The sequence below is a fragment of the Microcaecilia unicolor genome, chromosome 6, assembly GCF_901765095.1.
Source record: "Microcaecilia unicolor chromosome 6, aMicUni1.1, whole genome shotgun sequence".
Lineage (NCBI taxonomy): Eukaryota > Metazoa > Chordata > Amphibia > Gymnophiona > Siphonopidae > Microcaecilia > Microcaecilia unicolor.
Window position 1 is genome coordinate 325,446,703 of NC_044036.1, and position 24,020 is coordinate 325,470,722.

At 45.6% G+C, this 24,020-nt stretch overlaps 1 protein-coding gene across 1 annotated transcript in view; it reads left to right on the plus strand.

Annotated features, from left to right (window-relative positions):
• The window catches only part of ANKFN1 (ankyrin repeat and fibronectin type III domain containing 1), a 161,348-nt gene that overhangs the window by 76,730 nt on the left and 60,598 nt on the right, over positions 1-24,020 (plus strand). Inside the window, 3 exon segments of the mRNA XM_030206448.1 lie at positions 3,740-3,839; positions 8,981-9,113; positions 17,501-17,617. Coding sequence (XP_030062308.1) covers positions 3,740-3,839; positions 8,981-9,113; positions 17,501-17,617 — 350 coding nt within the window.

The window sequence follows — 24,020 nt, forward strand, 5'->3', positions numbered from 1 at the left end:
TCTCTCACACACACTTTCTCTCTCACACACACACACACACTGTCTCTCAAGCATACACACTCCGAGGAAAACCTTGCTAGTGCCCATTTCATTTGCGTCAGAAATGGGCATGTTTTACTAGTAGTTACATAATTAAGACAAGACTCGACCTGTTGCAGCTTGTTTGATGTCAATTTTCACGATCAGATTGCTATGCCTGTGGGAGGAAATAAAAATTATGTTTCTTGGTGATTGAATTTTATTGACGGGGGTGTTGTGGGATTATAGTTGATTCTTGAGTGCGTCCTACATGGAAGAAGGCTACAAACCATTGTTCTATTATAATTCAGTAGAACGAAAGTTTGTGTATGAAGAATGTCAACCAACGTGGCCACCCTCAACAGCGTAACTGTTCTGGACCAAAGGTTTCAAGCAAAAAAAGAATTCAGTATCGTGAATGAAAACAAGCTTTCAAAATGAGGGTTCTTAAAACAGAATAATTGGAAACATATAGCGAAGTTCAAAGATTTCAGAGGAGCTAGTTTCAGTCCTTTTGGCGGTACTCAGATATGATTAAAGTGCCCAGGGGATTGCTTCAAGCACATGAGTTTGAATGTTTAATCTTCTGGAAAACTCAAATGATTATAAAAAAAACAAAGTTATTCATTTATCTCCATAATCCTGCAGTACTAGTGTGACTCATTTACAGCACATACATATGTTTGACAACTTTCCTCATATAAATTCCTAATTTTCTGATGAATCAATTATTCCATCTATGTTAAGCTCTATTTACATGAAAATAATTATGTGATGCTTAATTTAAGAGGAAGTGCAGGCCTAAGTGATTCATTCCTTAGAAATGCAGAAGAGGAACATGGAAACCGAAATTAAACCTTTTGTTACAAAAAAACTTGGCAGATGAGGATATTCAGTCAAACTTCAGTTTTCATGCACAAAGTCCAATCTTTCTTGCCCCATTTTTCTACAACTCTTTCCAACTTGTCTCCAAAATCATCCTTCCTGAGGTTCGAGTGCAGACTGAAAATCTCGCTCTTAGAGGTGTGCAGGGGAAAACGTTTTGTTGCAGTTTTGGATGGGTTTTTTTTTTTTTCATTCAATTTTATGTCATTTTGTTTTAGTGTGTATTATTAATGCATTCTGAACACAATAATGAGTGCTAAAATGAAACTGAATAAAACAAGATTGCACATCATTCCATTCTTCCATCCGACCTCCCTTAATTTTCATATATCTCTATTGTAATATTTTTTCTTCGTTAACATAGACGCCTTGAATAACTGTGCATACTCACACTGAAAGTAAATAGACTGATCAATTGGTTGATAGCTATCTTTACGAAGAGGGTACTTGATGCCTTGCTTAATAAAATTCTCTTTAAACTGCCCGTCCTTCACAATTGAAAGCCCAATATTAAAATCCCAACCCTACTGGAGGACACCACACAGCTTAGAGCTGCTGGAGGGAACATTGCAATGGAGTTAGAGGTGGTATCGAGGGGGCTAGAAGAAGCAGCCACAATTTGGGGGGGAGGGCTTTTTTATTGTTTTTATGTGTTGATTTTATTATTTTCTGTTTTGTTAATAATTTTATTATTTATGTTTTAACCTTGTAACCTGCCCAGAATGGAAGGATAGTACGGGCTATAAATATTTTGAATCAATAAAGGCCTTGTGATTTTTCAGCAAGAGTTGCCTTAAACTTACTGTAGAAAATTAAATAAACAAAAATGAATGAAACAAAATAGAAAGTTTTGTTGAGATTTCCTGTTTTATTTTAAACAAATGTACATCCATAAACTATTGTGTACAATTCTGGTCACCAGAAAGATATCGTAATTCAAAAACCTTTTTTGTCTCTAAAGAGAGAGAAAAACAGCACTGTTTTAAGTACCAATATTATAATTAATACTTAAATAAATGAACCTCAAATGTCCACGGGTGCACGCAGGCAACAGCCTACGCTGACGTATAACAACCTTAATCGGGCTCTTATCATAGGCTCAATCTGGGTAAATCTCTCTTATCTGCACCCTTCTCCTCCACCACTAACTCCAGACTCCGTTCCTTTTATCTTGCTGCACCATATGCCTGGAATAGACTTCTAGAGCTGGTACGTCAAGCTCCATCTTCAAATCTAAGCTAAAAGCCCACCTTTTTGATGCTGCTTTTAACTCCTAACCCTTATTCACTTGTTCAGAACCCTTATTTTATCATCCTCACTTTAATATTCCCTTATCTCTTGTTTTTCCTGTTTGTCTGTCCTAATTAGATTGTAAGCTCTGTCGAGCAGGGACTGTCTCTTCATGTTCAAGTGTACAGCGCTGCGTACGTCCAGTAGCATTTTAGAAATGATATGTAGTAATAGTAAGTAGTAGTAGTAGTCAATCAAATGAAGTGCAAAAACCACCGTGATAAACAACTCTTCCCAAAAATTTGAGGAGAGAGAAAAACTCACGGGGGGAAAAAGATATTACAAAAGGTACAGAAAAGGGCAATTAAAATGATAAAGGAGATGGAACAACTCCTTTTCAAAGAAAGATGTAACAGTTTAGGACTCTTTTCTTGAAGAAGAGGTAACTGAGAAGGGATATGATAGTGGTTTGTAAAATCATGAATGAGGTGGACCAACTAACTAGTGAAGAATAATTTACTCTACCACATAGCACTAGGACAAGGGAACACGCCGAGAAATGTTCCGGCAGCAGATTTAAAGCAAATTCTTCATGCATGCTATCAATAGAAATCAAACAAAATAAAACATGGAAAAGAAAATAAGATGATACCTTTTTTTATTGGACATAACTTAATACATTTCTTGATTAGCTTTCGAAGGTTGCCCTTCTTCGTCAGATCGGAAATAAGCAAATGTGCTAGCTGACAGTGTATATAAGTGAAAACATTCAAGCATTACTATGACAGTCTGACAGGGTGGGAGGATGGGGGTGGGTCGGAGGTATGCATGGGGACATCAAAGCATATCATTGATATTCTAACAGGATGGGTGTGGATAGGTGAGGGGTGGGGTGATCAACAGAGACATACAGCTTTATGGTTTATAATGGGCTAGGAACCCCAGATCCTTGTTGTCCTTTCTGTTGGGTGTTAAAATATTCAATCATTCTGACTTCAAAGGTCTTACGTTCTTGTATGGTTTTAAAGTTACCTTTGAGGATTCTCACTGTGAAGTCACTGGTACAGTGTCCTGGTCCTGTAAATGTATTAAGTTATGTCCAATAAAAAAGGTATCATCTTATTTTCTTTTCCATGTTTTATTTTGTTTGATTTCTATTGATAACCTTAAGAGTGGACTAACACGGCTACCACACTCCTCTACTTCATGCATGCTTAAACTGTGATGTTTGTCATTAGAAAATGTTCTCAAATTGGTGGTTATAATGGAGTCGAAAAAGGTTTGGACAAATTTCTGTACGAGAGATCTATTGGCCGTGTTGATTTCAAGACCATAATAGAAAATGGGTTGCCCCAATTTGCATTTGCCGGGTACTTCCAAGAGACCCGAACTGACCATTGTCAGAGGAGGGTGTTGAGCCCAATGGACCATCAATCTGACCCAGGGTGGCACTTTTATCTTCTTATGTGATTTAGCCAGTCAGTAAGGGGAGATTTTTTTCAAAGCAGCCGAGCAAGCCTTTTGAAAATCGATCCCAAAGCAAACCTGAAGAAATAACCAGATGTGATGCAATCATTTAGTCAAGCATTTCCTTCTTCTGTTGCAGAAAATTCCAAATTACAGAACGCCAGTCGCAAGCATTCGGTTTCTAGAAGCTTGAAGCACCTCTTCCAGTCTTCAAACAAGTTTGTGAAGACTTTAAAACGGTTTGCAAAACCCAGCTAAACTCTAGGCTGTGCAGTGTTTTAGAGAATTGCTTTAGGTCAGGTCTGCAATGGATTTTGTATTTTAGTGGGCGTAGTCTGATTTTCAAATGACTTCCATTAGCAAACGTTGTCAAGACTATACCTCTGCACTTTATTACAAATGATGGGGCCCTTTTACTAAAGAGAGTTATAATCAGAGGCGTAGCCAGACCTCAGCGGGAGGGGGGGCCAGATCCCGAGGTGGGGAGGCACTATTTAGCCACCTCCCCCCGCCGAAGACCCCCCCCCATGCCGCCGCAGATACCCCCGCCACTTTGGACCCCACTGCCGCTGCAAACCCCCCCCCCCCCCCGCCCGCCCCGCCGCCACTGCCGCTGCATCAGGTACCCCGTTTGCTGGCGGGGGGGTCCCCAAACCCCGCCAGCCAAAGAGTCTTCTTCAGCACTGGTCGACTCCGGCGCCTTCGTTGTGGGATCATCTGTTTCTGACTCCTTACGTCCTGCACGGGGCTACATGCATGGTGTAGGATGTAAGGCGTCCGAAACAGATGATCCCACAACGAAGGTGCCGGAGTTGACTGGCGCTGAAGAAGACTCTTTGGCTGGTGGGGCTTGGGGACCCCCACCAACAAACAAGGTACCTGATGCGGCGGCGGGGCAGGTGGCGACGGCGGGGAGGGGGGGTCAAATGTAGAGGGGGCCAGGGTGTAATCTGTGGGGGCCCATGCCTCCATGGCCCCACGTAGCTACGCCCCTGATTATAATCTGGGTTTAGCGTGTCTTGACGCAAGACTTTCCTATGTGCTAACCCAGATTCAAAGGCCCTTTTAGTAATTTGCGGTAGGGCTAACACGTGGTTATCGTGTGCCAAATTGACACTACTGCCAGGCTAGTGCGGGCGCCTGGTGGTAAATTTGAAGTTGGCATATGCTATTTCTCATGGTAGAAAATATTTTTCTGTTTTCTACTGTCAGGAGCATTCCTGACGGTAATTGGTAGTGCAGCCACGTTAGTGTGCACCAGGGGCGTAGCTATGTGGGGCCATGGGGGCATGGGCCCCCGTAGATTTGGCCCTGGCCCCCCACGCTGCCAACCCCTTTGACCCCCTCTACCGCCGCCAACCCTCCCCTGCCGCTTACCTTTGCTGGCAGGGGTCCCCAACCCCCGCCAGCCGACGTTCTCTGCTCTGGTGCAGCCACATTGCTGATCTGCAAGGTCAGGCTTCTGTTTCTGTGAGTCTGACATCCTGCATGTTGTCAGACTCACAGAAACAGAAGCCTGCCCTTGCAGATCAGGAACGTGGCCGCGCCAGAGTCCTTTTCTCCGGCATGGCCGCGTTCCCACCAGCCGAAGTCCTCTTCTCTGGTGCGGCCGTGTTGCTGATCTGCAAGGGCAGGTGTACGTGCAGGACGTCAGACTCACAGAAACAGAAGCCTTGCAGATCAGCGACACAGCCGCGCCGGAGAAGAGGACTTCGGCTGACGGGGGTTGGGGACCCCCGCCAGCGGTACCCGATGGTGGCAGCAGGGGAGGGTTGGTGGTGGTGGGAAGAGGGGGTCAAAAGGGTTGGTGCTGGGGGGTCAACGGTGGTGGTGGCGGCGGCGGGGAGGTCAAAAATGGCGTGGGGGGGTTAAAAATGGTGGAGGGGTTGGCAGCGCCGGGGGGGGGCTAAAATGTGCCCTCTCACCTCGGGCTTTGGACCCCCCCCCCCCCCCCCCCCCCCACCGTTCTGCACTAATGTTCACATTAGCGTCATTACCTGTAACAGATTAATCCTACTGCCTCCTATTTAGGAAGCACTAAGTAATCCCATATGAACTTAGCGCTAGCCAGTTCGCACACACTAATTCAAATGTGCTACCTGGTTAACACTTCCATGTACGTTCTCTGCCCATGACACACTCCCTCCCCAAAATAATTTTTAAAAAATAGCTAATGCACAAGAGTTTTACTTGTTGGCGGTGGCGTAGCGAGGGTGGCTGCCACCCGGGGCAGTTCGCCGTTGTACCCCCCCCCCTCCCCGGAGTGCATTTTAACTGTTGGGAGGCTCCACGCCCCTTCTCCCATCTGTTCCCCCTTCTCCCATCTGAGTCTTCCCTCCCCCCCCCCCCCCCGACCCAGTGCCTACCCTCAGCTCCATCCAAAGTCCTCTTCTTACTGCCAGCTCCCGCACCCTACTACCTTTACAAAGAAATCTCGGAAGCCAAGGCGCAGCGCCTCGCGTCTGCATGTAAAAGAAGCGCGGATCGTCTCTTCGGGCCTTCCCTCACTCTGTCTGTCCCGCCCTCCGCTGACGCAACTTCCTATTTCCGCAAGGGCGGGACAGACAGAGTGAGGGAAGGCCCGAAGAGACGATCCGCGCTTCTTTTACATGCAGACGCGAGGCGCTGCGCCTCGGCTTCCGAGATTTCTTTGTAAAGGTAGTAGGGTGCGGGAGCTGGCAGGTAGAAGAGGACTTTGGGAGCACCCCCCTTGAGTTGACACCCGGGGCGGACCGCTCCCACCGCCCTGCCCTTGCTACGCCACTGCTTATTGGGCTAGATTCAATAACTAGTACCTAAAAAATCGGTGCTGAAAAAACCTCGCTTAAGCTGCATTCTGTAAACTGTGCCTAAAGCAGGGAGGGGGGTCCAGAGCCCGAGGTGAGGGGCACATTTTAGCCCCTCCCCCCGGTGCCGCCGACTACCCCCTGCCGCCGCCGCCACCACCAACAACAACTTTGACCCCCCTCCCTGAGGATGACCCTTTCGACCCCCCCTTTCCACCGCCAACCCGCCGTTGCCTACCTTTGCTGGCGGGGGACCCCAACCCCCACCAGCCAAAGGTCTTCTTCTTCCGGCGCAAGGCTTCGTTCTGTTTCTGTGAGTCTGACGCCCTGCACGTTCAGCCTCAGAAACAGAACGAAGCCTTGCGCCGGACGAAGAAGACCTTTGGCTGGTGGGGGTTGGGGTCCCCCGCCAGCAAAGGTAGGCGACGGCGGGTTGGCGGCGGGAGGGGGGGTCAAGAGGGTGAGTCGGCAGGGGGGGTCCAGGGCCAAATCTACGGGTGCCCAGGCCCCCGTGGCCCTACGTAGCTACGCCACTGGCCTAAAGTCTGGCATGGTTTATGGAATACCGCTTAAGTGGAGAGGCCGCTCATAAATGTAGGCACTGCCATTTGCGCCAAAGAAAACGAGATGCAAATGCACGCACCTAAATTGACGCATGGAGCACCCATATTCTACAATTACGCATGTCATATAAAACCACACCCCCGATCTGCCTCAAAACACCCATAACTCTCCCGTTTCTCTGCCCCCTTTTTTAAGCCAATGCGTAAACTTTAGGCGCAAACCCCGTGCCTAAATGTATGCATGCTAGCCTCAATTAAATCTAATTAGTGCCATTAATTGCTTGTTAAAACGCTAATTGTTGGAACTAATTGGCTCATTATTCTATTAAATTGTGCATGCAAATTGGGGCTATGCCTAAATTTGCATTTGCAATTTTTGGCAACTTTTACAGAATCAGGGGGGATAATGGAGGTAACAGGCATGCAAATCTGTCTCATGCTGGTGGTCCCCAGAACAGGTTTAAGAACCAATGCTGTAGAGTATAGATAGTGCTATATATACTTAGCTCCCTCCATATATATCAGGCATGCTATATGTACTGTTTCAGTATATACAGGTATATATAGTAGTATATTATACCTATGTGGATTTTCCCAGATTTCCGAAGTGAAAGTATATACATACCTTTCACTTTGCAAATCATTCTAGGAAGAATACCCATAAAAATTCCACCTAGTAACGTGTTAGGATATTCTTTTCTAAGCTGAAGTACATGCATAGTTTTATATTGTATTTATAGAATATACATATATATCACTGACAAGATCAGTGGCCATTTGAACATAAAAGCACCAAGTAACACATAATTTCATGTCATTTTTTTCCTGAAATTACAGGGAAAAAATGCAAAATTTCATTTCTTTCACATGTCGTTAATAATATACACATTTTGAAAGGACTGTGCATTTGTTGCGAAGAGTGTGCACTGTTTGCAAAGAGGACTCGCTCTTTTGGAAGGAATGAGCACTCTTTTCCTATAATGTGTGCATACACAAATCATTGTATATCTGCAAATAATGCACACATGCACAAAAACAAACCAAGGGATCCTTATACTAAGATGCGCTGAAAAATGGCCTGCGGTAGTGTAGGCACGGGTTTTGGCCATGCACAGCTCCATTTTTCAGCACGCCTGTAAAAAATGCCTTTTTAAAATTTTTGCCAAAATTGGACGTGCAGCAAAATAAAAATTGACGCGCATCCATTTTGGGTCTGAGACCTTACCACCAGCCATTGACTTAGCGGTAAGGTCTCACACGGTAACCAGGCGGTAATGACCTACGTGCGTAGAATGCCACTTGACGCAGGTAGCTGATGTGCGTGAGAAAATAAAAATGATTTTTGGACGCGTGTAGCAGACGCTTGTAAAAAATGAAATTACTGCAAAGGCCACGCACGCGGTAGCCAGGCGATATCTCCAAATTGGTGTGCATAGTAAAAGGGCCCCAAAATGAAATTTTCCCATAAATGACATGCAAAATATTATGAAATGAAAGCTTTGGGCTACAAATCCCTAGTTGTGATCCAGCTCATAGCACTCAATATGGTGGGGAATATTTCTGTATCTTTCTACCACATTGTTTGGTCTCCTTTGTGGTTCTCAAGGTCTTCCAAATAGATCTGGTTGTGGTATATTCCCAAATGAATAATGATTGATCAATTTACATACATTTGATCTAAGAACCTAGCTCATTTGCATATTTTTACCTAGAAAACTAGACCTTTTTAGAGAATTAGAAGAATGGATTTGGCAAGGAAGGTGTTCATAGCAGCAGTATACTATACGCTACAAACTGTTTGCAAGGGGGCCTATTCTCCCAATAGGGTACAAAGGCCTGTTCAAAATGTACTCATTCCCAATCCATTTAGGTTTGAAACATGTTAGCAAGAGAACATTTCCTCTTAACTGGATAATAAACTGCCTAGAATTTGGGGAAAATGAGTCGTCCTCTTCAAGGGAACGCCTAGAAAAGTTTTGTATTGATTTCCTGCTGGCGAAAGTCTGTAAATGTCTGTCCTTTTCCTTCCAGGGGGCTCTACATAGCCGTAATATTTTATTACAAGGACAGCATGCTCGTAACCAATGAAGATCAAATACCAATTGTAGAAATAGATGATTCTCACACCAGCTCAATTATGCAAGATTTCCTGTGGTTTACCAAGGTAGTGTAAATGTGTTTCATGCATTTAGTGTGGATTGCTGCTTTGGAAGAAGTGCCTTGGGGTTGTGTGGTTCTGGGCTACACAGACAATTCAATCATTTGGAGATTTGTTTTGGTACATGATCTGTTCAACTGTTGGCATCAGTGCAAAACAAAAAATAAACTTGACTAATGTTCCTTAGAAATTAATATTGCAAATAAAATTGAGATAATGCATCTTGTTCCTTTACGAACGAACATTTATTATTAGAATGGTGTTACAGTTGTACAATGATAGGATGTTAGAAATTCTGGGGAATTAGTTTATTTCAAATGAAAACAAACAACACCCTCTTACACTACATGCATATATTATATTCTGCTTAAACATGTTAGGAAATTATATATATATCAAACATATAAATGGCAAGTGACCGACTCACCTGCAAATCTGCAGTAGAGACTTCCCTCTCTGTCCCGCCCTCGCGTCAATACGTGATGACGTCAGAGGGCGGAACAGAGAGGGAAATGGAGTCGGACTGTCGGACGCTGACGCTGCAGCCTGGAGCCTGGAAATGAACATCGCGTGTACCAACCTCCACCCTCCCCCCATCCCTGCTGCTGCTCCCGCCCCCCCTCCCTCCGTATCGGGCCCCCTGCACTGACCTGACAGCGCCTCTCACCTCTGTGTGGAAGCGCTGCAGACAGCAGCACAGCGATCTGCTGCTGCCTGCAGTGCTTTCACACAGAGGTGAGAGGCGCTGGGGCCCGGCACGGAGGGGGTAGGGAGCGGCGGCGAGGAGGGTAGCTGGAAATCTCGCCCGTTTTAATGGGCTTAACGGCTAGTATATATATATATATATATATATATATATATATATGCAGAATGTGTTTACTTTCAGTCTTAGCATTTGTTTCAAACTCACATTACTTCCAATAAAAGGAGACATTATTCCCTGAGAAACCCCTCCCCCCCCAGCTAATTAGTTCTGGTAGCTCCTGACTACACCCGGCATTACTTAATAAGGTAACAATAAGCTTTTTATCAAGGATTTCAATAATATTATAAACTCTGTGGCCAAAGGTTAGGCGGTTCATACAAGCCCACTATAAAATGAGGTAACCCGTCTGCTGTATTACAGCTCAGTTCTAGTGTCTGTTGTTCCAGTATAGTATGCACACTGGGTCGAGGTCAAGTAAACATTTAAGATGGCTTTAGCTGACTTATACAAAAAGCTGAACTGTCCATTCAGTACTGGGTATTTCAGAGTGAGCAGTGATATCTGGTTCTGGCTAGTATGGAGTAGCTCTTACTTCTATTTGCAGTGTTAGATTTATACCTCCTCTTTCCCCGTTTTCTTCATTCCAGAATGTAAATCTTGCTTACCAGTTACCACTTGGGTGGTTTTGGTTAACATGATATGGACAAAGGGAGGACCAGAGCTAGAATAGCAGATGGAGACAACTGGAAGGGCCAAATGCTCCTTTATAGTAACATAGTAACATAGTAGATGACAGCAGAAAAAGACCTGCACGGTCCATCCAGTCTGCCCAACAAGATAAACTCACATGTGCCATTTTTGTGTATACCTTACCTTGATTTGTACCTGTCTTTTTCAGGGCACAGACCGTATAAGTCTGCCCAGCACTATCCCCGCCCCCCAACCACCTGCCCCACCTCTGGCACAGACCGTATAAGTCTGCCCAGCACTAGCCCCGCCTCCAAACCATTAGCCCCACCTCCCAACCACCAGCCCCGCCTCCCACCACCGGCTCTGGCACAGACCGTTTAAGTCTGCCCAGCAGTATCCCCACCTCCCAACCACCAGCCCTGCCTCCCACCACTGGCTAAGCTTCTGGGGATCCCTTCCTTCTGAGCAGGATTCCTTTATGTTTATCCCACGCATGTTTGAATTCCGTTACCGTTTTCCTCTCCACCACCTCCCGCGGGAGGGCATTCCAAGCATCCACCTCTCCGTGAAAAAATACTTCCTGACATTTTTCTTGAGTCTGCCCCCCTTCAATCTCATATCATGTCCTCTCATTCTAGTTCTACTGCCTTATCTGTCATCATCTACTACTACTACTACTTGACATTTCTAAAGCGCTACTAGGGTTACGCAGCGCTGTACAATTTAACATAGAAGGACAGTCCCTGCTCAAAGGAGCTTACAATCTAAAGGACAAATGTACAGTCAGTCAAATAGGGGCAGTCTAGATTTCCTGAAAGGTATGAAGGTTAGGTGCCGAAAGCAACATTGAAGAGGTGGGCTTTGAGCAAAGATTTGAAGATGGGTAGGGAGGGGGCTTGGCATAAGGGCTCAGGAAGTTGAGTCCAAGAATAGGGTGAGGCGAGGCAGAATGAGTGGAGCCTGGAGTTGGCGGTGATGGAGAAGGATACTGAGAGAAGGGATTTGTCCTGTGAGCGGAGGTTACGGGCGGGAACGTAAGGGGAAATGAGGGTAGAGAGGTAATCATCTATAATGTTACTATCTACTGTCTGAAGATGCCATTCTTATTCCTCCCGGGTATCTTCGTGGACATGTTTTTAGAGCCAGGGCAATGCCCTGCTGCATCAAGAGTAGCTTAGAGTGAGATGCATAGGCCAGACGTTCTGTTTAAAAGTCAAGGGTGTCTGGTTTTTGTGGACTGCTAAAAATGATATGGAACATGTTACTTTGCCCTGAAAACACAACAACATGGTAATACCTAGTGAAATGGGACTTGATATACTACCGTTCTGTGTTTTTTGCAACTACATTCAAAGTGGTTTACATAGAATATACAGGTACTTATTTCTACCTGGGGTAATGGAGGGTTAAGTGACTTGCCCAGAGTAACAAGGAGCCCAGGAGCATAGTCTGCTGCACTAACCACTAGGCTACTCCTCCACTAGCAACATTCCATCTAGAATCCCAAATAGTAGCAACATTTCATGTAGAATCTTAGTAGGGAAATGGAAATGGGACTTGATACACTGCCTTTCTGTGGTTTTTCCAACTACATTCAAAGCGATTTACCTGAAGGGGCATTTTAGAAAGGGACATCCAAGTTGTGATTTGGACATCCTTGCAAAACGTCCAAATCGAGGGGCGGGGAAACCCGTATTTTCGAAACAAGATAGACGTCCATCTTTCGTTTCGAAAATACCATCAGGGACATCCAAATCCTTAAATTTTGCCGTGCCTAGATTTGGACGTCCCTAGACATGGACGTTTCTGATTTTCGGCGATTTTCGAATCCAAAGACGTCCATGTCAAAAATGACCAAATGCAGGCCATTTGGTCGTGGGAGGAGCCAGCATTTGTAGTGCACTTGCCCCCGTGACATGCCAAAACACCAACCGGGCACCCTAGGGGGCACTGCAGTGGGCTTCATAAACATAGCTCCCTTACCTAGTGTGCTGAGCCCCCCAAAACCCACTACACACAACTGTACACCACTACGATAGCCCTTACGGGTGAAGGGGGCACCTAGATGTAGGTACAGTGGGTTTGTGGTGGGTTTTGGAGGGCTCGCTGTTTCCTCCACAAATGTAACAGGTGGGGGGGATGGGGCTGAGTCCGCCCATCTGAAGTGCACTGCACCCACTGAAACTGCTCCAGGGACTTGCATACTGCTGTCATGGGCCTAAGTATGACATCTGAGGCTGGCATAGAGGCTTGCAGAAAATATTTTTTAAAATGTTTTTTGAGGGTGGGAGGGGGTTGGTGACCACTGGGGGAGTAAGGGGAGGTCATCCCCGATTCCCTCCGATGGTCATCTGGTCATTTCGGGCACCTTTTTGTGCCTTAGTCGTAGGAAAAACAGGGCTGGGCGAAAACATCCAAGTGTTTGCCAGGGACGTCCTTGGTTTTTTTTTTATTATGGGTCAAGGACATCCAAGTGTTAAGCACGCCCAAGTCCCGCCTTCACTACACCTCCTTGAACTTTGGCTGTCCTTGTGACAGAGTGCAGTTGAAGACGCCCTAAATCGAGCTTCCATTATACCGATTTGCACATCCCTGGGAGAAGGATGTCCATCTTCCGATTTATGTTGAAAGATGGACATCCTTCTCTTTCGAAAATGAGCCCGATAGCATATACAGGTACTTATTTGTACCTAGGGCAATGGAGGGTTAGGTGATTTGTACCTGGGGCAATGGTTAGATAACTTGCCTAGGTAACTAGCTGTAGTGAGAATCGAACCCAGTTCCCCAGGATCAAAGTCCACTGCACTAGCCACTAGGCTACTGACTCCTTTTCCCCCAGCATCTCTGTCATCCAGACATCAGCAATCTCTCTCCATCTACTCCTTCTTATCCCCTACGAACCATGCTCTTTCTCTCTGTGCTTCATATCTCCACACCAACCACTTCCTATCCCTCCTCCCTTTCCGCACCAGTCACTCCATACTCCCTCCTTTTCTTTCTGGACCAGCTACTACTGTATATCCTCACTCTCTCCCTCCCTTTCCTCACCACTCATTCAGTATCTCAGTATCCTCTTCCTTTCCAGCAGCAGTCACTCTCTCTGTTCCCCTTCTATATGTCCCCTTCATCTGCCCTGTCTCTCCCCACCACACATACTTTCTCTCTCCACACCCTCTCCCTACCATTCTTTCTTTCTTTTATTTTCTTTCTTCCATCTCCCATTTCCAACATCTGTCCTTCTTTTCCCCTGCCATCTAGCATCACCCCTTTCTCTCTCTTCCCCAACTATCCAGCATTGTTCCTTTCTCTCCATCATCCACCATCGACCTATATCTCTCTCTTCTCCCTCATCATCCAGTATAACCCATCTCTTCCCTTACACACCATCACCATCAAGCATTGCCCCATCTCTCAGACCCCCCCCCCCCCCAACCATCTAGTATCACTCTGTCTCTCCTCCTATCCCCACCACCCCTACCATAAAAAACAAAACCATAATGGATGTATTGCCTTGTCTCCCCCTATATCCTACATTGCTCCATTCCCCCCCCCCCCCCATATTCTACATTGCACCATCTGTCCTCACCCCCCCCCCCATATTCTGCATTGCCACATCTCTTATCCCCCCCCCCAATGGTCTATGCTTTTCCATCTCTCCACACCCTCCATATCCTGCATTGCCCTATCTTTTCCCCTCCTCATAGCCTGCACTGCTCTGTCTCTCCCCACCCCACCCCCATATCCAGCTTTGCCCCATCTCTTCCTGCCTCCCCCATACTCTGCATTGTCCCTTCTTGTCTCCCTGTCCTCTCACCCTCCCGGTGGCTCACTCATTTAGGCGGTCTGAAGCTCCTGCACCAGTCCGCTGCTTGTCTTCACTGCGGCTGTGGCAGCGGCAGTAGCAGCAAGCAAAAGGAAGGTGTTGGGACGTTCCCCTCTGTGTACTACCGATGGTTCTGCCAGTCCCAGAAGAAGGAAGTTACATCAAGTCTCTGGGTCCCGTACAGCCAGCGGCAGCGTGCAGAGAGGAACGTCCCCGCACCTGCCTTTTGCTTTCTGCTGCCGCCATTACCACAGCCACAGTGAACACAAGCAGCGGATCAGTGCAGGAGCTTCACCCCGCCTAAAATGAGTGAGCCTGCGGGAGGGGCAGAGGACAGGGAAACAAGATGGGGCAATGCAGAGTACGGGGTCGGAGGGAAGAGATAGAGCAAAGCTGGCTGTGGGGGAGGGGAGAGAGCAAAGTGTTAACAGCATTAAAATTTTTAATGCAAGCTAAACATTTAACATGCTAACTGTGTTATTAATGCGTTAAATGTGCAGCCCTCATTAATAATGTTCATTACAAATTTTCATCTGTTCTTTCTTCCTTCCTTCTTTGAAAGCTTTTAGATATCCCAGGCACAAACTTGATAGCCAGATTTCTCATACCAGGGCTGACTGGATGCATGCAGTTTTGCAAAAGTACACTGAATGAGACTCTTGTTGGACAGAGAGTGCTATATAAATGCAATTATGCACTTAGACAAAATGTATGCTTAGAAGCAGAAACGGCAGCTACTTAAAGAGAGGGTGGAATTTTTATCATCGGACACGCTAAGAGTAGGTTTTATAATAAAGGAGGCAGAAAGATAGCCCTGTGTGACCCATTAAGGTCTGTCTTTTTCCTCCTTGGTTCTGTGGATTGAGAGCAATTATTTCATATCATTGGCGTGCTTGCTGAGTGTCATTACATCTGAATGTCTTGTTGCTATGCATGTGCTGTAAAAGAGCTGCCTTTTTTGCTGTTTTTTTCCTCTAAGCATTAGACAGAAAACCTTCAGCATTTGGTAACAGCTTTTGCTGTTTCATTTCATGCTTTTGAAGAGAAACAGGAGAAGAACAAAAACGTTCCGCAGAGAACAGAAACAGCAAAAAGCAGAAACGGTCCAGGAGATAATGATGTCACTGAAGCCATACTCTGGTTATTAATTTTATCGTTGACCCGACACGGCCGTGTTTCAACAAATGCCTGAGTCAGGGGTCCAGAAAGTCTTCATAAGTTCACACATTCGTGGTTCCTACAAAAACAAACGTGTGAGCTTGTGAAGATTTCTTGTTTCAATACCATTCTGAATGGTGGAGCAATATTTTGTTGGATTAACTGATTATATGATAGGCTAAGGCTTGGGCTCCGTATTGGGCCCAGTATTCAAAGCTATTTAACCAACTAGAAACAGTTCCTGGCCAGTTAAATAGTGTTTTAGTGCCCAAATTCTGATATTGAGCAGGAGATAAACAGTTATCTCCCACTGAATAGCCTCGGCTTGCCTCTAACTGGCTATAATTGCGCAACATAACCAGTTAGCAGGAAATATTCAACACCAAACTGGCTATTTTAGTGGTTAAAGTAGGCTGCATAAATAGCAGGTTTATCTTTAACTGCTAAGCACTTAACTGGTTAGCGCTGAATACTGGCTTAAATAGTTAAGTTGTTGCAGAAAAAAATAAAACCAAACAGGAGTAGAGGATGGTCAATGGACACTCCAACACAGGAAATAGTGCTTAAAAGGTGCTTTATTCACCACTTGGACAGAAGGGCCTGACACGGCCCGTGTTTCGGCATAATCGAACGCCTGCCTCAGGGGTCACAATGATGTTCCAACTGACAGTGAACCTGTCCAAAAAAATCTCCATTCAGGAGAAAGTACAAACACACAGTGTACCCGAAGGCATCTGCTCAAAGCAAGTAAAAAATGAAACCAGAAATTCAATGCCGGTCGCCTGAAACGGCCCATCATTGAATATCCAGGTTTAACATCAGCGGCGGACAGCAAAAGCTCTGTCTGCTGCCAGGTGAATACCGGGGGTGGGGGTGAGATTGTATTTGCTCACATTGTGTCATGTCCCCTACCTCAACACAAGCGGCATCCTTGGGCTGCGCTGGGTCCCGTCAACACGCACACTTGACTGGCACTGCCTAAGCCATGTGTGTGTACTCCTCTCTGGGTTTGTTCAGAGAGCGGTGGTTGCAGGCTCCTTAATTGCTTTGCTTCCATGTACCTGTTTCTGCTCTCTCTCTCTGCCTGGCTTCCAGGCTCCTTGATTTCTTTGCTTCCACCAACCTGGGTCTGCTCTTCCTCTGCCTGGCTTCCCTTGCTTCTCTCCTATTGGTCTTCCAGTTCCTCCTTCCCCTGCTCTTGTCCTATGGCTGTGCCCCTTCTCTCTGCTGATGTCAGACGCCAGTACTTTATCAGCTGAGCTCTCCCTGGACTCCATGCTTCGGCTTCTACTTTGGTAGGTGTTTCTAACTCTGTAGTCTGCTTGTTATCTACTGGTCCCTCGTTGCTGACTTTGTCTGTACCTGGTTTACTGTTTTGCCTGCCGCCTACCTACTGACTTTCGCCTGCATCTAGATTACTCTTTTGCCTGTCGCCTGCCTACTGACTTTCTACTCTCTTGCCTGCCTACTGACTTTCGCCTGCATCTGGATTACTCTCTTGCCTGCCTACTGACTATCGCCTGTACCTGGATTACTCTCTTGCCTGCCTACTGACTTGCCTGTACCTGGATTACTCTCTTGACCTGCTGCCTGCCTGGCCGATACATTCATCACCCCACTTCCAGCTCCGTCTCATATGTCCTGCAGGCTGCCCGCACCTAGGGGCTCAACCTCTGGGGAACGGCGGTCAGCGCAGGTGAAACCCGCGGTTGTCCAGCCGCCAAGCAGAACCTGGTCTGAGTACTGGGCTGAGCAGCGCTCTACTTGGTACAAGAACTCACAAGTCTGACACATTGAAGAACAAGGACACCTGATCCAGGTACTTGCTGAAACACAGCTGTATTGGGTCAACAATAAAATGAATAACCTGAGTGTGGCTCCAGTGACATCATTATCCTCCCGACCGTCTCCACTTTTTGCTGTTTCATTTTATGCCTTTACCACGTCAGTGAAAACAAACACATGAAAATAGGCATGAGGGGTAACAGCTCATCTCGGATTTGGTGTATTTTCCAGCTTTCCTGCATGTGGGATGACATCAGGTGGCTAAGACAAAGCATGTCCATTTCTATGTCTTCATCGACAGCACTTCAGGCCCGGCAGAAGATGCTTGCGGCAACTGCACAGTTACAGGTTAGTGGTGTATAATTCCGACAAGACCAATTTATTCTTTAATAATAACATTAAGGGGTCCTTTTTCTAACATTATTATTATTATTATTATTATTACATTTGTACCCTGCACTTTCCCACTCAGAGCAGGTTCAATGCGGCTTACATAATAACAGGGATTACAGAGTATTGATGAAGAAAAAAAAATAAGTTAAGTATATCAGAATAATAAAAGAAATAAGTAGGTAGAGATGGGCAAGAGTGACGGAAGTAGGAGAGGTATGAGCAAGGGTAGGTGAGCATTGGAGGAGGGGTAGAGGAGGCGGAAGGGGGAAGATGCGCTAACCGATTTAGCATGCACTAACGAATTACTGTTTGTTAAATGTCAAGCAGCCCATAGGTATACAGTGGGCTGTGTGGCGTTTAGAGCATGCTGATCATTAGCATGTATTAAATCCATTAACGCACCTTAGTAAAAGGATCCCTAATAGAGTTAAAAATGAGAAAAAATGGAGCATTTCTGCAATACGTCTGAATGAATGTTACAGAGTAAGCCATTTGTCAAACCCAAACTATACATACTAATTGGGTGAAACTTTTCATTGGCATTGAAGGTTCGGTGGTAGCATTCTTGCCTCCCATATAAGAGGCCTGGGTTCAATTCCCAGCCAAACCACAATCCCCCACCCCTGATATTCATCGCTATTTAACCGTTCAGAACAGCTGACTGGTTAAATAGCGCTTAACCGGCTATCCGCCGATATTGAATGGGGGATAATCGGCTATCCCCAACTGAATATCCCCGGTTAGCAGATAGCTGGATATATCACCCAATATAACTGGTTATCCAACTATTTTTAAAGCTGGTTTAGCATCCATATTTGGAGATTTGGAAAACATGAGTTATCTTTTGCTGGTTAAAGATAACTGACTAAGTCTGAATATTGACTTAGTTGGTTACCCAACTACGGATCCACTTCTTTTGAATAGGATTCCTTTATGGTTATCCCACCCTTTTTTGAATTCCGTTACCATTTTCATCTCTACCACCTCCTTTGGGAGGGCATTCCAAGCATCCACCACTCTCTTCATGAAAAAAATACTTCCTGACATTTTTCTTGAGTCTGCCCCCCTTCAACCTCATTTCATGTCCTCTAGTTGTACCGCCTTCCTGTCTCCAGAAAAGGTTTGTTTGCGGATTAATACCTTTCAAATATTTGAACGTCTTTTTCATATCACCCCTGTTTCTCCTTTCCTCCGTATATACACAAGTATATACGCACATATGTGCTTCTATGTCAATATCCTAAACACTACCATATATGTGTGTGTGTGTGTGTGTCTATGTCACACAGGGCCAATTCTATTTATGGTGCCTACAAAATTGACCCCAAAATGCACACAGCACAATTCCATAAGGGACATGCATCCTTTATAGAATTGTGCTTACCACAAAACTGCGCCTAAATGTAGACGTCTAGAATTAGAAATGCATGCACTTCCATTTAGGTGCAATTCTAGACTTATGCACGCAAATCTTGGGAACGCCCCCGCAATGCCCTCATACAGTTACACACGATTGAAGTTAGGTGCACATTGTATGTGCACGTAACATCATAGGCGCATATCCAATGTATGCCTAAGTCCTAATTAGTGCTGATAATTGGTTGTTACCACCCAATTATCAGCGCTGATTGACTGGTTATCCAGTTAAGTTACATGTGTAAATTGGCCATGTGCCCAATTTAATGCACGCAACTCTAGGCACCATATACAGAATTTGAGGACAGTGCATACTACTACTACTACTACTTAGCATTTCTATAGCGCTGCCAGGGTTACGCAGCGCTGTACAAGTTTCACAAGGGGAAGGACAGTCCCTGCTCTGGAGAGCTACATGGCTGGAGCCTGGGTGGGACGCACACGCGTAATTTATAGAATTCTATAAATAATACACAAATCTCCAACATTTAGGTGCAAGAATTTGCTCCAGTTGTATGGCAGGTGTGATTGTGCCTATATTTTATGCACACATATACCCAGTTATGCCAGTATTGTATAAGGGAAAGTAGGTGTCTACTTTCCTGTTGCCCTGATATTGTATAGATGCTCAGCTTTGCAAACCTTTTGGAAGGATATTATCATGTGTGCATGGATGGGCTGGGGATTGTGGGGCTGGTATTCAGGACTACATTCTGAAAAGGCTACAGACTGCTCAGAACACGGCAGCGAGGCTAATATTGGGCAAATCGCATTTTCATCATGCTCAGCCACTGCGTTTTAAACTACACTGGCTCCCTGTTAAAGATCGTATTACATTTAAAATTTGATCCCTAACGCACAAGATAATTTATGGAGAGGCCCCTGACTATATGCTCAATTTCATCGATCTACCTTCAAGAAATGCGCTAATAACTGCAAGGACCTACCTCAATCTACATTATCCCAACTGCAGGAATGTAAAATACAAGACCCTTTTTGCTTCGTTCTTCCCCTACATCAGTCCAAAATGCTGGAACGTTCTGCCGAGACAACTAAAAGAACTAGTCGACCACCAGCTGTTCAAAACGTCTTTAAAAGCATTCTTATTCGCCAAAGCTTATTCCAATGATATCTCCTATGTTTAACCTCCCTCCCTTGCTGACTGTGCATGGTTATCTGCCGGTTGCTTTGCCCCTAACGTTCCCCCCGTGTCATAGGTGCCCCATATAAGAGGCTTGGGGAGGCTAAGCCTCCCCAGCCCAATCGTGGACTTCCGTTGGCTGCTGCTGCTGCCCTCACAAACGCAGCACCTTTGCCAGGCAGCTCTCCCTCCTTCCTTCCCGCTCTCGGCTCCCCGACCGGCACAGCCCTCCCCCCGCGTTTTAACCTTTAACTTTTCGTTGCTGCGACGCCGACGTCAATGAAGAAAAAGGCACTACAGGCTCGTCTCCGGCTCCAGCTTCTCCATTCTCTCTTCACACAGTGTCCCGCCCTCACAGAAACAGGAAATGCATCATCGTGAGGGCGGGGCACTGTGTGAAGAGAGAAGGGAGAAGCTGGAGCCGGAGACGAGCCAGTAGTGCCTTTTTCTTCATTGATGTCGGTGTCGTTGCAACCGTCAAAAGAGGATTCTACCTGCCTTGTGAGTGACAGGCAAGTACAGTCTCCATTATATCACCTTTCAAGCTGGATCTAACTTCGAAGTAGGGACTCCAGAATTTTCCTCTCTCTCTAGACACAGGGTACACATCTGAGACTCATGGTCTCTAGCTTTATCCTTGCTTCCCCACCACTAATGATGTTCTTTGTTTGCTGAATACATATATCTCTACTACCTCCAATAGGTGACAGCTCAACGTATCCACCACTGTCTCCATGCATTGCCACATAGTACTTTTTCCTCATATCACATTCTTAGCAACTGTGCCACTGTTCTTCTTTCTCCTTTTCCTCATCATCCCTAGTTTGTTAAGATATGCTTTGGATTTTGATTTCTATTAATTGTGGGCCAAAAAGTCAAATTCCATATTGTTGATGGTCTGCATTTTCCATATTGTGGTATATTGCTACTACTACTACTACTACTTATCATTTCTAAAGCGCTACTAGACGAACGCAGCGCTGGTGTATTAGGGTCTGCCCAGTGTAATATTTATGGTACAGTAAGGTTCTGAGTGTGTTTTTGCACAAAGTTGTGCATAGTGTTTTGTAGTTGAGCAATTATGGTTAGTATATGCTTTGAGCAACCACTTTATTCTTTGACATATGATACATATCTAATATCTAAATTTAATAAAAGGTATTAATTGTGATTATTTTATTTTTATTTATTTTTTTCTGTGAATTGTCAGACAATTATGGATGTAAGCCCCGCCCCTGGCCCCACCCCTAACCCCACCCCCTTTAGCCTCCCCAAACAGTTGGGCCACCGACCGCCTATGCCCCGTGTTGTCCCCTGTTCCATTCCCTGCCTGTCACCATCTGTAACGGTGTCATCTTTGCATTGTATTGTTTCCTCTTGAATTCATGTAAGCCACATTGCGCTTGCACTTGTATGAAAATGTGGGGTAGAAATGCACCAAAATAAATAAATAAATAAACACTGGAGATAGCCGGCCTGCCTCCTGCAGTCAGCGCTAAACCTGGATATTCAATACCGGGCTGTTTCCGGTGAACAGCGTTGAATATCCAGTTTGATATTCAGCGCTGGCTGGTTAAGTTTGAACCGCTGAAAGATATTCCAGGTATTGGCGACGCACTGAAAATTGGTGGATAGGCGGTTATATTGCACGATGTAACCGACTATCAACTAAGGTGCTCACCAGCAGTATTCAGCAGGAGACAGCTGGTTATCTCCTGCTGAAAATCGCCAGATAGCCGGCTAAGTACCATTTAACCAGCCAGGTGCCATTCCTAGCCAGTTAAATGGTTTTGAATATTTGGGGGGGGGGGGGGGGGGTTTAGAGTCCAGAAGACTCTATGGTCTCCTACTGCTTCCTCCATGATGTGGGTAAGACCCAGCATTCTAGCCTTATCAAAACTCTACTCGCTGCAGTCAGGCATGCTCTCCTTAGGAAATGGTCAGTGGTTGAGTCCCCTCAGCTGTGTGAGGAGTTGCAGGTGGCAGTGGAGCTGGATCTGCTGATGGCACAGAGCAGAAATAGATATGGGTTTGCCTGGGTGAAGTTGAAACCTAGTATCCATCTATTGAAGCCCCTGGATGGTTCTAGCCTATTGCAATGAGTGACCTTTGGACGCTTGTGGTAATGGTGGCCAGACTGATCTGCAGAGCAGGAGGGAGTATAGTTGGGGGTGGGAGAGCACTGTCTGTTTAAACTGATAATATTTAATTTGTTTGGTTTGCTAATAAAAATTAAGTTTAAAAATGTATAGGGATTCATTCTTCATTGTTTTCTAATTTAGCAGTCTATTGTGTCAAATTAAATTTCATTAGCCTGTTCTTTGGGATATACTGGACAAGAGAGACTTGAGTTTGATTTTTATGTCACATTCCTGCTTCCTCTAGTTGGGTTTTTCAATGCACTAGTGTTGTTAGATAAAGCATATTTGGTGAATGCATGTAGGGCTGTTTGAAATCTGTACAGAGTGTTCTGGAGAAACATTTGCTGCACGTGTGGTTGGAAGAAGGCCAAAAGTCTACTGAGTTCAATCATCTGGTTACCGTAGCTTGATTTCATTGTTATCTTTTTAAAACAACTGAGTAATACACATTCATGTTGCCTTACCTCACCTTCCATTATACCACATGCCAGGCTCAACTTTATCTGCATCTTACGTGGATCTGTTTTTTACCTTTCATTTCTGTAAGCTAGTGATATTAAAAATGCTGAATAGGGAAATGAGGGCTGTAGAACAGATTCGTTACCAATGAATTGCCTACCCCTACTCAGGCCTGGATTTCAGAATAAGCAACTGCCTCTGGTTCCAAATTTTAGTAGAGGCCAGAGTATTGACACCGCGATGCCTTCATCCAGGTCTGCTATTTGTTCTCTAGAGTAGTGCTAACCTCTGGCAGGAATAGCAACAGCTTCAAAATGAAAATTCAGTGCAGGGCCTACTAACTCTCTTGTACTGACAAGCCCAGTAGCATCCTAACCCTTCTCCTCTATGGGTTTCTTGTTACCATGGAAACCCATGCAAAAAGAAGAGCATCACTAGGCCTATCTGCATGTGAGAGCTAATAGGCCTCATGCTGGATTTTCTTTTAGTGGCAGCTCTAGTAATACTCGAGAAGACAAACAACATAAAGAGTCAGAGGTAAGGAAGAACTGCTTGGAGGGAAGAGGATCTGAGCAGGGCCTATGGGAAGGGGAAAAGCCGTCTGCCCCAAAGCATTTAAGCTACAATATGAATCTGGCTCTCCCCAGGGTTGCCAGATGGAACATTTTTTTCCCACCCAAATGAGCCCAAAACCTGCCCAAACTCAAACCCCGTCCCTGACACCCCCACCCCCGTGTCATCACCCCCGCCCCCGCCATCATCAACCCCGCCTCCCCCGTCATCGGCCCCGCGCAAAACGTCACTAACCCCACCCAAAATGTCACTAACCCCACCCCCCGCGGCTGAAAAAAATGCTCAAAAAACCACCCAAAAGACACAAAAGAAGCCCAAAAAACTGCAACCCGCCGCGGGCAAAAATTTCCCGCGGCGGGTCGCAGAAAACCGCCCACCTGGCAACACTGGCTCTCCCCCTACCCCCATCCTAGCGCTGCTTCCTTACCCCCTCCTCTTATGCCTTCACTCCTCTTCTCCTCCACTGGAGGACCATCACCTCTCACGTTCCCTCCATACCACATGGGGCAGCCCAGAATTTAGCTGCAGTCAGAAACTGTGAGAGCCCCACTGACCGCAGGGACTGTGAAAAGTCAGGCAGTTATGGTGCTTATGATGCTCCTTCTGCTTTAAACAACCCACTAAGGGC